Consider the following 18,417-nt stretch of genomic DNA (forward strand, 5'->3'; position numbering starts at 1 on the left):
GCGCTGCGGCTCGTCAGGGGCTCCCTCCTCCGGCTCGGGGTGGGGGGCTGGGGCACCCTCTCACTCCCTGCGCAAGGAAGACTTGTAGAGAGAGAGAGGTACTCTCTCTCAGATCATAGGATTAACTGATGAGGTTGTAAAAAGCTATAAGGTTTTGGGCGCTCAAGCCTTTCTCTTGAAACCAAATGTGTAGGAGAAAACGCATTTCTTTGTCAAAATTTTACAAGTGCATATTACATTGCAAAATGCTATATATTCAGCAATAGTTTTCAGGAAACGGTTAGGTGCAGATTGGTGCAGATAGCATGCACAGTTGAAAAATAAACCAATTGGAAGCATGCTTCTCCTCCAAGTTATTGTTGTTTTAGAAAATACTGTTTTCTAGTATTAAACCATTTGGGTTTAAAAGCAGTCTTTTTCCGCTGGTATTATAATGGATCTGGAATGATAAGAAACAAACTTTAAGGGTCATTCTTATCTTTATAGCAACTAACTGCTGCTGTGTTAACAAGAATAGGAACCGTTAGCTTATAGTACTTGTTCAGAGTCTAGAAATAACTTTGACCTAAATTTGCTATTTCTGGAACCTATTAAAAATTCCCATTGAATTGAATTGTATAACAGTTTCCTTTCTCTCCACTTGTAACACTGATGATGGTAACGACAGCATTAATAATAACTACTATTTTCTACCTCAACATGGCATATACTGTACTGCATAGATCTGGAATATGATTAGCAAATACTTAAGGACATTTAGATACTGCAACACTATCCTTTTGAACTTTTGGAAACCATAAATGTTGTTCGATGTTTTGTTTGTTCCAGACAGAAATCTTGAATTGTAAAACTGTAAAAATTTGTTCATATTCATGTGATAATAATGAAAAAAATCTTTTTGTAAATAGGATGAACATTACTAGGTTTCCTCTTGAATCTCTTAATCCATATTTTTGCATTACGGAGACTGTATGTTCCACAGTACTTTACAACATCCTTGGTATGCTCATTCTAAGGAGAAAAGAGCTATGAGAATTAGTCTTCCCTTGTTATACTGGCAAAATAAAATAACAGTAAGTAGAAAAAACTGAAAATGGGCAGATAGTAGGTTGTGAGCAGGAGATGCAATTCATCTGATTGTTATACCTGTTTTATGTACAAGTGAGTGGCTTTCTCAGAAATATTCCAGATGGTCTTCAGAAAAGGAAGAATTGGCTATCACTCTAGTAGTAAAGTTCCCAATCACCCACTGTTTATTCCTATCGGGACATATAAGGGCATTCTTATATATTTTTCTGTAAAAACCTTTGTCTCCAGCAAAAAAAATCAATGAGAATAATTTTCATATCTAGCAGTTCATAGACAATTTTCCCTTTTCTACCTAATCTATTTCAAAAGCATAGAAAAACCCCTGAAACATACTGTTTCTACCAAAATAATCAGTTCATATGGACAGGAAAAAGGTGATTTAAAGTTATCTAACTGCAAAATAGCAAAATAAAATGGAGGTAAAAATCCATGGGAAAAAAAAGACTACAAATTTCGGTATCACAGCTTCAGCTTTACAAAGAATATCCAAATTTTAAATCAAAGGCTTAGTATAACAGAGAGGCCTTATGTGCATGTAATGGTGTTCTAAGTGTTTTTAAATCCTTCTACCTTAAGATCTTACAATAAAGATTGTTCGGCTCCAGAACGGAATACCTTTGATTTTTTTTTTCTTTGCAAATGTCATCAATATGAAATGTGCAGAAAAGTATGGTCTCAATAAGGGTGCTGAAAATTGAAAATAGTATGTATGGGACCTGTGCCAGAAGATATACTCTGCAAACTTATTGAGCCATAATTCAAGAGGAGATCATCCACTTATGTGGAAGAGAAAATTCAGGTTCCATAAAAAAAAACCTCCTGAATAAATATTAACATCAATACTCCTGCTGACACAAATTTGGATTTCAAGAATATAATTGAGGTCAGAATATGGACTAGAATACTGAGTCTAAGAAAAAATTGGAGACATCTAGCCATAAATAAGAATATTGACCTCATAAACACATCAGAAAATTGGGTGGAAAGAAGTTTGTCAAAAGGATATTTTAGTAACAGAACAGAATGTACAGAGGAAAGATAAGGGAGGTTATCTTTCTTAAAAGAAGTGCTCTATGTTAAAGAAAACTCACATTAAAATCAGAAGAGCAATTTCATAGCATCAAAAAGTAACCCCCACGTACAAGATTTGAGGCCTTAAAATGTGCCAGTCCAACAGCTGCTCTCCAGCAGGGACTGTAATGCATTTAACCTTCCAGCAAGAGCAATAAAAGCTCTCTCCCGCTTCTACATAGTTTGCTTACCTCCAGCAAAGCACTGGAAAAAATTAGGAGGTCAGTAAAGAAGAGTAAAGGAGCAGCTGTGACTGCTATTCAGACCCATAAAGGTTAAAAACTATTTAAGTGTACTACATTCATATCAGAGTAAATGTTTATCACCTATCAGGAATGATTTGAGAAAGAAGTATGTGTAAAGTCATGTGCAGGCCAAACACAATCCTTATTTTACATATAAATTTATGGTCAGTGGTTTCACTATTACTGCTTTACAATGAGATCTTGAGGTAATAATAGAAATTTCCACAAACATCAGCTTTTGTGTGGTAGAAGCTAAAAAGGAAAGAGAATGTTTGGAACTGTTTGAAAAGGAATAAAGAACAAAAGTGTTACGATTAAACTATTTTATACATCCATATAAGTTGCCTTCTTGAATACTGTGTACACTTTCTCTTCCCGAGAAGGAAGAGAAGGATGATCAGTGTTATGGAACGGCTTCTGTTTAAAGAAGTCTTCAATCTAGAAAAGAGGCAACTGGGGTCTATAAGGTCATGGGAACCAATAAATAGGACTTAACTGTTCACTGTCTCATGCAATGCAGGTGTGAGGTACAAAATAATTTAAGAGGTGTCGCATTTCAAAGAAGAAAGAGGAGCTGGTTCTTCACCCAAAAAAACCTTTGCTGTGGAATTTCTAGTCAGTGGGTGTGCAGATACTGTGCTCCTGGACAAGTCAACTCTACTGGGAAGCGGACAAATTATGGAGGAGAAATCCTTTCAGTTTTAGTTACATGGGCACCGCTAATCACCCAGGAACTTCGTAAGAACAAGTTGTTGAAGACTAGAAGAGTATTTGGGGGTGTATCACTAAACACTTCTTTTATCCTTCACTAGAACTGAGCAGGACGTCACTTTTGGAAACATGGTACAGGGCAGCATGGACCTTTGGTCTGACCTAGTATGGATATTCTTAATTTCTTTAAATAACTACAAGGGAATATCTCAAAATTGTCACTAGAATGCAAGAGATGGCAAAAAAACCAACAGCAGCAACCCAATAAATGCTTATCCATCTGCCAGCAGTTCTGAAATTGTCTGTCATTTTGTACCCAAATGGCTTTCTTCCCCTTTCCTGTCAAAAACACTCAAGGCAGATGTCTGGTGGTAAAACTCTGCAGTGAAAAACTACTGTATCATCTCCTCAGTTATAAAATAAAGAATTAGAAATGCCAGATGATCTGTAGTGCTGCCCAAGATTTCTGGATTTTAGAGCAAATTATTAAGCAGCATTCTGTGCATTATTATTCACATACTATTTACCTCTACAGTCATTGTTATACCCACAGGTAACTCTCATATTGTGACCTTTCTAATGTAAGACAGATTACAGCACATTATTGTTGCTTGTAGAAGCATGAGTCTGTATGCTTTTTTCTGGTATAGGATTTTAAGCTATGCTGGGCTAGCTGTTTCATGAATCTTCCTATACAGCTGTGTCCATTCTTTTACCACCAAGGTCCACCTGAGTAACTCATTAAAGATATTAATAGACAGATGTGGAATTACTGGGTTTGTATGATCTTCCAGGGCTGGTAGATGCAGGCCATCACCTATGGTCCACTCACTACTCCCTACTGAGTAATAGATGAGAGCATATGATACAGCAATTCAAAGCGCCACGGGGAAAAAAGTTCTTCTTTAAGTACTAAAACTATTAGTTTTTTTTCTTGGGAAACTTGGAATAGAACTCCAATTGTGGCTTCAGTAAAGGTTTTTCTTGCCATTGAATTCCTCCTCATTCTTTACAAGACTGAAATAAAAAATAAGTATAAAGGTAAATACTTTCTTTTCCCCCAGACACATGAAGAAGTCCCATTTCAGTTTGAAAAGTAAAGTTGTTCACTGCAAATTGCAATACTATCTCCTGCTAAACGGAGCATGTGACAAAGGAATGTGTCCATTGGAGATAGTCCGCTAATACCTTTATGAGGCTCTCACCACCAAACTATTGTTTGATCAGGGATAAAGCCTCTTTAACACACAGCCTGACATTCAACTACAGCTTCACTGGGAGGAGAAACTATTTGCTGAAAGGGACATATGGACAACTATTCCTGTAACACATTCAGGATGACACAATGCATGACATTCACCAAATAGGTTATTGGCTCCTTAACTGAATTACTAAATACAGAAACAAGAATGACATTTAGAAATATAAGACAAGATACCTAATTAACGTGTCTACCAACCTCACAAATACTTCACTCTCTTTATACATATTATCCTTTTCTGCTCACACATCCCGTAACCCCAGGAAAACATACTATGCCCCAGGAAAAGAGGAGGGCAGGAGATCATTAGCTGTTCCACAGTCTCAAATTAGCTCTATATAACAAAACAATCATAGTTAGAGAATTTCTGACCGTAAGTTCAGCAAGTAAAAATGCTGAGAAAAATGAATGTAGACCCAAGATAAAAAACTGAATCATCAGGAAAAAACAAAAAATAGAATGCATGTAGCAGATAAAGCTTTAGCTATAGAGCAATGGTAAAGCATAAAAAAAAAAAAAATGTTCAATGTATATATATATATTAGATATTCCAGGACTGATTGGAGGAGCATGTTTCTTTTGTTTCTACAACAGATTGTAATTAATTCAAAAACTAGTCAATATCCAAAACTGAATCATGTGCAGCGTTACTCTACTGGCTTTTGGGCATATCAGCCCAGTCCATATTTATTCATTGATACTGCCCATATGAATCAAAATCCAAAGTTTAAAACTTCCACTGTTGCTGATAAACTGTTTACCTGTCTTTGGATCAATGGAGAAATACGGTTGCCCCTGAAGAATGCTGTAAACCACTCTAGCACTGTTTCCATAAGTGGGATCATCAGCATCTGTTGCCTTTACTTGAAACACATATGCACCTGCAAAGAAAAAGAAGTAATCACATGTTTTCAGTATAGAGCATTGATCAGGGATGTTTCAGACACATTAGTCCTGTTGCTAGTGGATTCTGTTGTAATTCTTGTTCCCCTGGAAACAAGGTGAGAATAAAACAGTCAGTTCTTCATCTCCATGCTAGCAACCATCTAGGTAATAGCTGAGGCATAATGGGAAGCACAGGGGAAACAGCCCACCATCAGAAGATATTTATAAACAATTTATGATGCATGCATTATTTACAAAAACTTTTTATCCAACACATATAGGATGGAGGCCTGGAGAAGCGCAATACTGGATTTTGAAAAAGGAGTATGCCCCACAGTTTTGTGAAAAGGTTGACAACGGTGGAAGTAAAATATGTGAGTTGCCTTTAAAACAACTGTTTGGTCAAGCAGCTCCTGAATCTGCCAGTGAACCAATCTCTAAGTACCTTAAAAAACTATACTGCAGTCTCCTAAAGTGGAATTCACATTCCCATTCTAGAATGGAATTAGGTGTTTGGTTCAGCCAGTTGTCTTCAAAATCCAGACTTGAGTTTTCTTCCCTTTCCAACACAGCTCAGTAGGAAAAAAAAGTACTGTGGAGGAAGAACCTCCCCTTGATACTCTATTTTCAGCCATGGTTATAGACCAGACCTAGTGCAGCTTGCTTTATATTCCAACTTAAAGGGGACCCTTTAATGTCTTGTCCCTCCTGCTGGTCGCTAAAGCAATTTACCTGCATTTCCCCACTGCCCTATAATGAAAACAGTGTTCAAAATACAGTCTTCAGCAAAACAAACGGCCACATATTTAGGCTTTCCCATCAGCTTTGAAGAATTAATAGTTTCTTATGATCTTCTGTGCAAATGAATGTTGGGATTTGCAATGCTGATTTGGAGTGAGTGAGGGTTAAGACAACCTACATGAGAAACAGGACAGGGAGGAGGGTTATCCCCACCACTTTTGTTTTAAGAAATGTTCTGCATTTGGAGGTCATCTGACTTTTTTTTCCAAGAATAACCATGGAATACTGCAAGTACTTCAAGATTGCTACTTTTCTGTAATGAAAATTGGCAAGTTTTAAAGGATGTTCACAATTGGAAATTAACCTTAATGGACTTGTCAAAGTTTATTTCTGGGAGTGCCTCACTGAGCGGTGCTCCATATGAAAGGTCCTATGACTTAGGAAAGTAACTCATAGCAAAGGTAGCTGTTTGAAGGATTTTTTTTTCAGTTCCCCCCCATCTATCCATATGAGGATTGATGCTGAAGGGTTTGGAATTAACATTGTAATACTTGCTGCATGATGGCTGGTCATACAAGACTGCTCCTGTTACAGTTATTTATTGAACAATAGAGAATGAAAAGCTATTCCAAGAGTTATTCTTTCTATCTCCTTGTTGTGGTTTAACCTCAGTCGGCAGCTGAGCACCACGCAGCCGCTTGCTCCCTCCTCCCCCCCCCCCCCCCCGGGGGGGGGGGGGCCCCCCCCCCCCCCCCCCCCCCCCCGGGTGGGATGGGGGAGAGAATTGAAAGAGTAGAAGTGAGAAAAACTCATAGATTGAGATAAAAACAGTTTAATAATTGAACAACAATAATAATAATGTAATAATAATAATACTACACAAAGCAAGTGATGCACAGTGCAATTGGTCACCACCCGCTGACCGATGCCCAGCCAGTCCCCGAGCAGCAGCTCCCCCGGCCAGCTTTCCCCAGTTTATGTACTGAGCATGACGTCACATGGTATGGAATGTCCCTTTGGCCAGTTTGGCTGTGCCCCCTCCCATCTTCTTGTGCACCTCCAGCCTTCTCAGTCGGTAGAGCGTGGAAAACTAAAAAGTCCTTGACTAGTGTAAGCACTGCTTAGCAACAACTAAAACATGGGTGTGTTATCAACATTGTTCTCATCCTAAATCCAAAACACAGCACTGTACCAGCTACTAGGAAGGAAATTAACTCTATCCCTGCTGAAACTAGGGCACTCCTGAAGAAGACAGAAATATAAGTGTTATTTGACTAAAAATCACTTTTTAAAGTCAATAAACTGATCATGTTTTTAAGCTGAGGGAAAGTTTCATTAAAATCAACTTCTAAAAGAAATAAAGGTTAGCAATTAATAAATGAATGAAAATAAACCATTGAAATGGATTCAGTTAACAAAAAGCCTGAGGTTACTCTCTTGATTTTCTGGATGTGAAAAGTAAGGAATGATACATGTTAGAGAAGACCAAAGTCCAGGTTCAGTATAACAATTCTTTACATAACACATAACCATAAATGACTATACATTAAATAGCTTAGACAAGCCCAGCTGGAGGAATACATTTTCCTACTGGAATGACAGACAGAAGCTATCTAATACCTGTAGAGCATTTGATGGCTTTCATCTGTTCCTGTCCATAAGGAATATCTTTGTAATAGGATCTCCCACTTTCAGCCCTACCTTCTGCTCCAGAAATTCAGGGAGCCACAGCAATAACAGTTCTACTCCAGTGACCAAGATGGAGAAATAAATGGTAGCTTTCAATTTTTTTCCCCTCTTCCATCAAAAAACAGAAGTTCACTCTACGTGCCACCTTTGGACCCTTACTGTTGTGGAAGAAAAAGGGAGATTTGTTCCTTCTGGAGCAATTACACTGACAAAACATGTCACGTTCACTCACTGTACAGTACAACTTCCCTTCCTGGTATACACACAATTGTCTTCCTTCATTGTACAGTATCTCACTATCTTTCCAACCTAAAAAATTCAGTCTACTTTTTCCACTGAAAAGAAATGCTACCTTTTAACATAGTTGCCACTTTCTTGCCTCCATCCCAAATTGTTCAGTCTTTCACTGTGTTCTGACCTTAGACTGGTGAGTTTTGCTCCCCTTTGAAGTGGTGGAGCAAAGCATCAGATTTCCAGATGCTGAGGTCTGAGCTGGAACTGGGTGACTGAGCGCTCTGGCTGAGAAGTGTGCTGCTTTGGGACTGGCTTAAGACAATAGCCTGCACTTTTGTCAAAAAAAGGCAGTGCTGTCACACATTCCTGAGTCTCCTCTTGGGCCAGGACTCATGTTTCTGATGCCACACTTGTTGCTACTTCAGAAAGCTGATTTTAGTTTGTCTTCTGAATATGAATTGACAAACTTTTGTTGTCATGTTACCAAGACCTTTGCTTTGCACCTTGAAGGGAGCCACCATTCTCCATAAGAGAACCGGACAGGCAGACCAAGATTTACAAACACAAGACTAGAAAGTTAAGCTTCTTTGTATGTGCACTTATTTTCTGATGTGCCGAGCACCGAGAAGACCTACCAAAGGTCAGGATTTAAAAATCTGATGTTTCTGGAAGGCTAGCCACAACACCTGCCTTCTCACAAGTTAGCAACAGAGAACCTGCAAACACCATAATGAAGAGCTCTCCAACACTTGAGACTATCTGATAGAAACAGCAGACCTGTCACACAGAGCACTGGCCATTACCTCAAGAGGGCGAATCACATATTTTACTACTGACTGTTCACGTCAACTAACTTTGGACAACAAATGTAGACAGTTAAAAGGCTCCTAAAGTCAGGCAGTGAGGAAAATCTCATGTTACCTAATCAATACATTTCCAGTACTTTTGAACTTTAGGATATATCATCTTTATGAATTTTCCTTCACTGCACCTCACTTGCAAATTGAAAACAACACATAATATAAGTCTATATGCCAGCTCTTTTAAAAAAGAATTCTTAAACCTAATATTGTGCTGATCTTGAGATTTGAAATCAATATTAACTGATACATGGAAGCTGCAATGAGACTAAATCATAAATGTGATTCGATTTTAAGGAAATTATTTAAGAAGAAAACATTGTGCCTCTTAAGTACTTAAGCTGTTAGTTAAATAGTAATGCTTATTTTCTATCCATTTCACTTACAATTCTGCACCTGTATTTATCACTTTCAGAGCTTTTCTTTTAACCTTTAGAATCTCAGTTCAGGAAAAAATAATTACAGTGTACTTTGAAGAGGACTGTAAGATATGCTAGTTTGCTATGCTAGGTCATATTTAGAAGGTAGATTTAGCTCTGGTAAAGTCTGTGCAAAAAAATGCTGCAGTCTTTTTCTTATGGAAAACTTACATATACTTTAAGAACTTTTTACCTTCATATGAACAGTGTGATTTATTCATTTATTTGTAGAATTATAGATAAAATACCAACTCATTTATTTATTATTTTACTCTATCAAATCAATACCTGGAATAAATTTGATTTTTACTCCTTATGGTTAAATGACATTTCATTATTGTTGTTATAAAAGACAACAAGGAAAGATGATCTGTATTTAATAGATTAAAAATTATATATATTTTATCTCATTATGCCTACCTTTTTATGCACATAGTAGAGTATTTAAGTTCTATTCAGATCTCCAATAAAAGATAACCCACGACAAAAAGTCATATGCAATGAATAGGATATATCATCGTGACACTGAATTAGTGGAATTCATAAATATATTTCCTCCAGGTGAAATAAAACAGAAAAAACCCACCCCAAATCCAACAATTGTAATTGATTTTGATACTGTCCTGCACAACATCCTTGTCTTCAAAAGGCTGAGAGAGTTGGGGTTGTTCAGCCTAGAGAAGAGAAGGCTCCTGGGAGACCTTATAGCAGCCTTCCAGTACTTAAATGCGGCCTAAAGGAAAGATGGGGAGAGACTCTGTCAGGGCCTGTAGTGACAGGACAAAGGATAATGGTTTTAAACTGAAAGAAGGTGGATTTAGATTAGACGTAAGTAAGAAATTTTTTACTGTGAGGGTTGTGAGACACAGGAACAGGTTGCCCAGAGAAGTTGTGGATGCCCTATCCCTGGAAGTGTTCAAAGTCAGGTTGGATGGGGCTTTGAGCAACCTGATCTAGTGCAAGGTACCCCTCTCCGTGGCAGGGGTGTTGGAACTAGATGATCTTTATGGTCCCTTCCAACTCAAACCATTCTATGATTCTATGATTTACGACTGTTTGCATGGATTGGTAACACTTAAGAATAAGAGAAACTTTACAAAGTATACTAAATTAACACAAATCAAGAAATACTGACTTAGTATATTCATGGGGTTCTCTTAAATTCCAACAGATTTAGGTAAGAAATGCTCAATTAAGAAATTCAAGCAACCTTAATTTTTCTTTGTGATGTAAGTATTCACATATATTTAATATGTTGGCATGTGAGGCATTGAATGTGTTAGTGGGGGGATTTTTAATAAGCAAAGTTGATAATTTTTCTTAAATTTAATCCATCCCGTGTCTCAGGAGACTGAAACATCAGTCACAGCAGCAAGCATGTTTGTCTGTTTTTGCATATTCAAAGCAAAGCTAGTGTGGCTGAGAATGGATTTTGGAGCTCATCCCCTATTCCATCATTTGTTTCCTAAGCCTTAGCAACAGCAGCTTAATGCCAGCCAATATCCTTTTTACAGAGCATTGACCATCTCCTTCCTTCCAAAACCACTATGACCACTACACCACCAGCAGCAGTTTCCTCCAAACCAGAAATTATTTAATAAAACAAAGATTTGCTGAAAGAGCGTGAGCCACAATGCGTGCTTTCATGGTGATACTTACAGTGGAGTTCATGTCACTTATTATTAGGCTTCTACCACATAGGCATCTACACTCATGCCAGCCACCTGCAGCTCACTTTGCAGCCAGGGGCTGGTCACAGGGAGCCTACCAGCACTGGTCTGCATGCATCAGTGATGCACAGGTAGGCATGTGAAACACCACAGCTGAATCCATATCTATGTCTAAGTTCTCATGCAAAAATGTGATGTTGCAAGGTGAAGGAAGCAGATCATCGGCCATCAGCCTGCCTGAAAATTCTGCTGTTGACCTAGGTGCCTGATGATCCCTGCACAGACCAATTCTTAGATGTCTAAAAATATTAGTTTAGATATTCTTAGGTACGTGCTCTAGGTAATTCAACCTTATTACACAAAAGAAAGAAGAAATGCTGATTTATAAATTGTTTTATTAAGGCAAACATTCAAAATCATATTTTAGCCTGATAAATAGCAGGCACTGAATATGAAAAATAATCTATTTCACAGCGATAACTGTTTCAACAGTATTAATTCATCTGTCAGATCTTTTACAACAAACAGATAATATGTAAAGCTTATATTTTCATGAGAGGTCAGGCATGTTTTTTTAATGTGCCTCCAGTAATTTACTAACTTAAATACATACCTAATGTTCTAAACAGGTTTTCTGAAACTGGTTTCTCATCCTTTCTGTATTATCAAGCATCGCCCATTGTATCTAACAAGCTTTTTATTTTATTGTAAAACATAAAAACAATATACTTTTAAAAGTAGACTCTAAAATCTATTTTTTTTTTCCCAGGCAATAATACAGGGCACTACAGCTGTAAATCTTTAATGCACAAAGATAGTGATGGAGGATCACATTTACTATAGCTCATGATATTTTAATTAAAATATGTACTTACATCACTACATGGAGTAATCAAATGAACAAAAAAATACAATATCTTTTTGTTCTTTGGAAATACCTTATATGATAGTCAGTATTTAAAAAGACTTATATTTTTAATTTTTGATGTGTAATCAACAAATATTTGATGTAAGTCATTATAAAATGCAGAAGAATGGAATGATGTGCTTAAGTAGTTATTTATGTTTTAGAAAAAAAGAAAAATAATGCTAAACCATTCACACGGCTCAAGGAAATGGTATGGAATTTCAATGAAGATTATATTTTCTTTAAAATAATACAGACAACATTGAGGACTAACATATTGTAAATAGTTGTTTTAATCACAGCAAGCATACTGGCCTGAATTTTACTCTGGCTGAAGTCCAAAGGCAATCCAGCAATAACTGCAAATAGAATGGACCCAAGATCTCTAACTCATTGGTGAAACTGACTAAAATAGTACTAAAAAAAGCCTCATAGTTTATATTAGAATGACTGCAGGGAACTATAGGAAGCCTGAGTTTATACCATAATGAGAATGTTTATGAAATAAGGATTTGACTTCTAGCACTATCACCATTTTTCCTCACAGTCTTTCATTAGTAAAAATGCTACTTTGCCAAAATCAAAAGAATGTCTGAAAAAGCAGTATTGATTAAATCTCTTCCCATCCAAAAAGTACTAGAAAGACATTTCAAAGTTTTCTAATACACCCAGTTTGATATTTTCAAATTGCTTATGAATGACCAGTCAAAATTTGTTAACAAAAATACTCCAAAATTCAGACCATTCCCAATTTCAAAACAACATTTAATTTATTGATTTTTTCCCCTGATTTTTTCTTATAAAAGACTATAATATTGACCTTTTGTCCTCTTGCAGCCTGCAAATAAGTTTTGCCATCACCAAAGTGTAGGTGGGGTATCTTGCTGGCTGTGGATCTATTGTTGGCTTCCAAAAAAACGAAGCAGGAAATCTTAATTTCTTCTGTTTAGTTCATTGAACTGAAGGGCATGACCAAGAATTCACAAAACTCAAGTGGGACTAGATAAATTGGTTATTTCACTGTAGAGGAAAATGAGAGGATTCAAGGCTAGGAGAATACGACAACAGACTTATTTAGACATGATTCCTGCAAAAATTATGTATAATCAATAGAATTGCAAAGATGAAGAAAAAAAGGAGGTGACAATATGTCAAGTTTTTTCTTATTAAGATCAGCTTTCACTAGGCCTGCAAATCCCATTAAGTTTGGTAATAAATGCGAAAATTCAGTTAAGTAGTGGCAGTGCATTATTTTCCACAGAAAGTGAGGGGGATCTGCTTTGAGGCTTTGAAGAGGCAAGAGAGGGCTGGATGGGAGCAGTAAGGTTTGGGAGCAATTGAGAAGGGATACTGCAAATGAGAGCAGGACTTCAGCATGCTGTAAGCGTTCCACAGGCTCTGGGTGGAGCCTCTCTCCACTCCGCATAGATCAGAGGTTCAGTCAGAGCAGGTCGCTCAGGCCCTTGTCTGGCCAAATTTTGAAAATCTCCAATGACAGAGATCCCACGACCTCTTCAGGTGCTCCTATGGGATCCTTCCAAGCAGATTCCTGAACAAGCTCAAGTCTCCTCTTTTGAAGCCCAGGTCTGTGATTTGCCATTTGCCTTCTTCACTTTTTTCCCCTGTCTTTTGTTAGTAGGAAATGAATAAGACATATCATATGTGAATTTTCATAGAATTTACTTTTTGCAATGGACTATCAAGGTAGTTGCATCTATTCATGGTGAGTAAAGATTGAATAGCAGATGTTCTGCCATAAGCTTTCTTTTTCTTTTCTTTTTTTTTTTTTTCCCCCCAACATGGTTTTCTTGTAGAGTTAGAAGAGCTGTTATCATCTTGCTGTACAACCTCTCCCCTACCACATGTATGATTTTGTGTTTTTGTCACTCTGCTGGGAGTTGTTAGTGCCTAGTACTTTTGAAAGAAATCAGACAATTGTGCAAACATTTTTTATATGGGCGGGAGGAAGGAGGGGCATACCTGCTGGCATAGAAACTCACTACTTTGCACAATATTCTTCCTAAACAATTCCCAGAATAGCACCTTGACAACCTGAACAACGTCCATCCTCATTTCAGAATTCAAGTCAAAACCTAATCAACATCTACCTTTCTTGTGTTTTCTTTTTTTTTTTTTTTTTGGGGGGGGGGGGAGTGAATTTATGACTCACTGCAGCACTACATTGCAATTCAGATCAGGAGATCCCCTGCCTCAGTAAATATTCCCCTGATCTGCCACTGGCAGTTTTAGCAAAGCTCTGGTACTGGGAGAACATGTGCATCTGTAAAAAGAGATGCTGACATTGCCCTTTTGGGGCTTATCTTTTATAGAAGAAATTACCAATAATATGTTTTGAAGATATACTCCTGAAGCTGACTTCGGCTAAGGTAATGTGAGGAAGGCATATTTTACTTGGAAAAGCCTGTTTCCAGTTTATGTATTCATGGCTGTGCAGCCCTGATAATAACACAAGCTTGCTGACTCCATCAATATCTTGAATACTAGACACAATCAGGGAAGCACACTTTTCTCCTGTTTTGCATTCCAGACACCACACTGAACATATATATATTTTTCTCTCAGCTGTCAGAAGCAGCCATGTCCACAAAAGCAATACTGCCGTTCCCTGTTATAATTGATGAAGAATGGCGGCTTTTTGCTAATACTTTTGCTGCGTTGGTAGCTAAAAGCAGCTGTTGCAAGTCTCAGCATTTAGTGCATAATCAAACGTATTTCTAGTATCTCCAGAATAACATTTGATTTACAGTGCTAACAATCCAGGGAGTATGGAACCTGGCTTTGTTAAGCTGAACCACATACATATTCTGATTTCATCTGGAAAACAGGGCTTTAAGTGTTGAGGTATTTTTCCTGGCAAATTAGAAGACATGGCTTTGTGAAGAAGAAAGATTTTTTTTGTTTCTTCTTCCTTATGCCATAAATGCTTTATAAAGCAGAACTAAGGTTTTAGAAAAAGTCAGCACATTTTATTGCCCACAATGTTTTTGCCTCTCAAAGTGTTTCTTGCTAATTAATTAATAGGTCCCTTTCTCCTGGACATCCCTGTCTCTCTCATGCATGATGAGGGTAAACAGGGGAAACCTACAGCTGTGGGTTTTTGAGATTATTATTTAGCTTGGAAATCTGCAAAGCAATTCTTTTTTTCCCCTTTTTTTTTCCTGGGGTCGGCCAGAGTTAAGCCACTAAGGGCACACAATCTGGCTAAGCTAATAATGACTCTGTTAGCAGTGAATATTTATTTTATGTATTTTTTATTAATTTAGGTTATTTATTTATTTAGAAAGACATTCAGCTGCTTACACAGTCCCAAGGCTGTGATAATGTTTACAGAGGTTGCACTTCTGAAGAAAACGAGGAGCTTGAAATAGCAGCTAATAGTCTATACCCAATATGCACGTAAAGGAGTAACCTAGTAAAGTAACTGCTGGAAATAATGCACAAGGAGAGCAGCACAAGAACCAATTAGCAAATACTAAGCTTAATATCCATCCGTTTGAGAAATACATCTCTTGAGAGTGATCTTTCCTTTCTGTTTTCAAGTCTGTGGATTGTTTTCCTCTTACCAATGTGACAGAACATCCTCTCACATATATGAAATTTAGGAAATGGAAAAACTTAGCTTTGACTTTTGCTTTTGTCATCTTGACAACTTGATAACTTTTTAGGCCATGACTCAACCAGGGACTTAATTTTGCCAGTATACCCATCATGACTAGGATGTGGGAGATAAAAAATAACCATTACACTCTCTAATCACGATAGCTATGCTGGCAAAACCTCTACTGTAGATGTCTCTGTGCTGATAAAAGCATGCTTTTGTTGGCTTAGTTTCTATTTTGCAGGGACGTGGTGTAAGCTGCATTAGAAGAAAGAACCTTTCTGATATCAAATGCTATGTCTGAACCAGCGGACTTTGCCAAAAACACTGAATGAAATTAGATGTGCCCTGGGAAGTAAATATCTTCTTCAATGGAATTGTGAAATAATAGATGCTAGCCATACCTGACACACTGAAATCCTAAGGGTTTGAGGAAAAAAGAGTCAACCCCAGAATAATAGCACAAAGAGTTGCTATTCATTTATTAATCTGTAAAGTGGCTTCAGTGTGATAAAAATATTTTTCAGATGCAAACGTTCAAACAAAAGGCTAAGTATTAAGCTCAATTTGAGTGAGGAAAGTGATATACTAGAATTGATTCCTAGCTTTTGAATGCTAATGCAACTTGATGGTTGTCATGATGTTTAGCTGTACAGCACTTGTTAATATCAGCTACATGCCTTTCAACAACATACCATCCTTCTAGTGCCAGATAAAAAGAGTACCAGGAAAAGAAGCATTTTTAAGCAATCCAGGAAACGACATTCACTTTTCTCACGGAAGAGCTCCTGAAGATTCTTAAGGTGTGGCAAAAGTCTTGAAATTGTGACACCACCACCCCCCAAAAAAAAAAAAAAAAAAGTACACCAAAAGTGGTGGCCATCACACAAAGAATTCAGGAGAAAGCATGTCATAGAGTACTTCCATTATTTACTCTTTGAAGTTTTCATGAGCTGGAGTTTCACACATCAGTTCTTCAAATGTCAAATGATTTATTCAGAATGTAGTAATAGGAAAACTTGAGTTTTACACAGGACACAAGAAAACATTAGTATGAAATACATGTCATTCGTATTGAATGTCAGTTAAAGAAACTTCGGTTTGATTCTCAGTAGATGTTTGGATGGTATATGGGGGTTGGTTTTTTTCATTTATTTTTACTAGTTATTGGACCTGGTTAGAAATAATTTAATTCTATGTTCTTCAGGCATCTTTACCTGAATAAAGTTCATTCCTACATCAGAATTTGGTGAAAAAATATTTTTAGTTTTGAAAGACAGAAAGAAATTTATCAGGATGTTTTGGCCAGTTATATTTTAATAGAGTCATGCACTTAGGATCAAATTTTGGTAACCAAATTTCATACTAATCTGGTGACATTTCAAGGAAAAGATATTTGGAGAGGTTGATGACTGAGCACTTTTAAAGTTTGTTTTGCCTGCATCAGATCTCTTCCTACCTACTTAAAGTGTTGTGGCTAAATCTCTCAAGAAGGATGCAGAGCAGTCTTCATGAACATTTTTTTCCTTCATGTTTTTTTGTATTTACCTTTAGATCTTTTCTCCTACTTAAAATCTACAAATCTTCTAAGGGCAAACTTGGATAAGCAGAGACACAATAACATGCAAAAATAACCTCAGAACACAATAGTGACTTCTACACAATCTAGTATGCAATGTGATATTTCACCTATATGAAAGGTGCCAATTTTTCTTTAATTATTTAATCAGAATATTGCTTTGAAGACAGTCCTGCTACTTGAAGATCGAAGCACTGAAGAATCCATAGAATTTTACTCTATACAGTTGCATTAAAATTTAAAAAGTCATCAGATCCATTCAGTGACTTAATTCATAATTTCTATACTATTCTACATCTCTTCCTATATCAACATCCAACTACACTAACCTTCAGCGGTGATAGGGGACAGTAAGCCCACATACCCATGATAGGGGTCTGACTATAGGGGCTTCAGATCTTGGAATGGCATGGATGTCCTCAGGTCCCACAAAAGGTTTCCCTCATGCAAACTCATTTGCAAGAATAAGAAAAAAGGTAAAAGAGGCATTGCTACTCTAAGTGCCATCAGGCTCATCTTCCATCACAAACTTTATTGCAGAAAAAAAGGTGGAAGAAATCCATCATTTGAAAACACTCAGGATAACATGGCCCTCTGTTAAGTCCTGGTCTGATTCCTAGCAGTGGTTGGTTTAAACCCTGAAACACAAGCCATCATATCCCTTCCAAACATTTCTTACCTTTTACCACAATAGTTGGGCCTTCCTAAAACAAAGCTAATGAACTAATTTCCCTTTCTACAGGAGCAGGGTAAGGAGTAATGAACTGAACATACACCAAAGGAGACAGAGGTTTTTGATGGATGAACAGAGACAGCTTGCACAGGGCTGACTGTGGTGACTCTTTTCTTCAGCTGGCCTTTCTGTTCCCTCTCAGAAGTCCCATCCCTGTTATAGAAATGACCCAACCACTTATAAAAGTACAAACCGAGGTCAACTTCAGATTTCCTTGATAATTCACAGCAGTTTAGTGGACTTTGCACAAACAGCTGAATCATCCTTGCAGCAGATACTCCTGAGAGAGAGGTGGAACAAACAGCTGGCAACAGAAAACAGTGCAGGCATTCAGGTTAAGAGTGGTCAGTCTTCAAACAGAGCCCTAATGCTAGTGGTAAGCACACAATTATTTGTTTTTTCTTATTTTTACTAGAGGGATTGTAGCGTCACTATCTTTGGAAGTTCTTGAGAACAGATTAAACATTCATTAGGAATGACGTATATGTGATTGATCCTCATGGAAATGCAGTAAGTGAATTTGAGATCCCTTCTAATCCTAGCTTTGCGATTCTGTGCATTGTATAAACAGACATCCCTCCCCTCAGAGTATTACTATGTCCTTGCCCTTGTGGCTACTTGCCCTTGTGGCTACTATATTTGAGGGCCCTATATGCCGACCGGACCCGTCCCACAGGGAAGTCTGCTGCCTCCCTGGGGCCCGG

At 37.5% G+C, this 18,417-nt stretch overlaps 1 protein-coding gene across 1 annotated transcript in view; it reads right to left on the minus strand.

Moving 5' to 3' along the window:
- Nucleotides 1–18,417, minus strand: part of CDH12 (cadherin 12, type 2 (N-cadherin 2)) — a 187,870-nt gene that overhangs the window by 81,609 nt on the left and 87,844 nt on the right. Inside the window, exon 3 of the mRNA XM_009324518.1 lies at nt 5,139–5,258. Within this exon, the coding sequence (XP_009322793.1) occupies nt 5,139–5,258 (120 nt within the window). The remainder of the gene's footprint in view (nt 1–5,138; nt 5,259–18,417) is intronic.

Source organism: Pygoscelis adeliae, unplaced genomic scaffold (assembly GCF_000699105.1).
Source record: "Pygoscelis adeliae isolate BGI_AS28 unplaced genomic scaffold, ASM69910v1 Scaffold295, whole genome shotgun sequence".
Lineage (NCBI taxonomy): Eukaryota > Metazoa > Chordata > Aves > Sphenisciformes > Spheniscidae > Pygoscelis > Pygoscelis adeliae.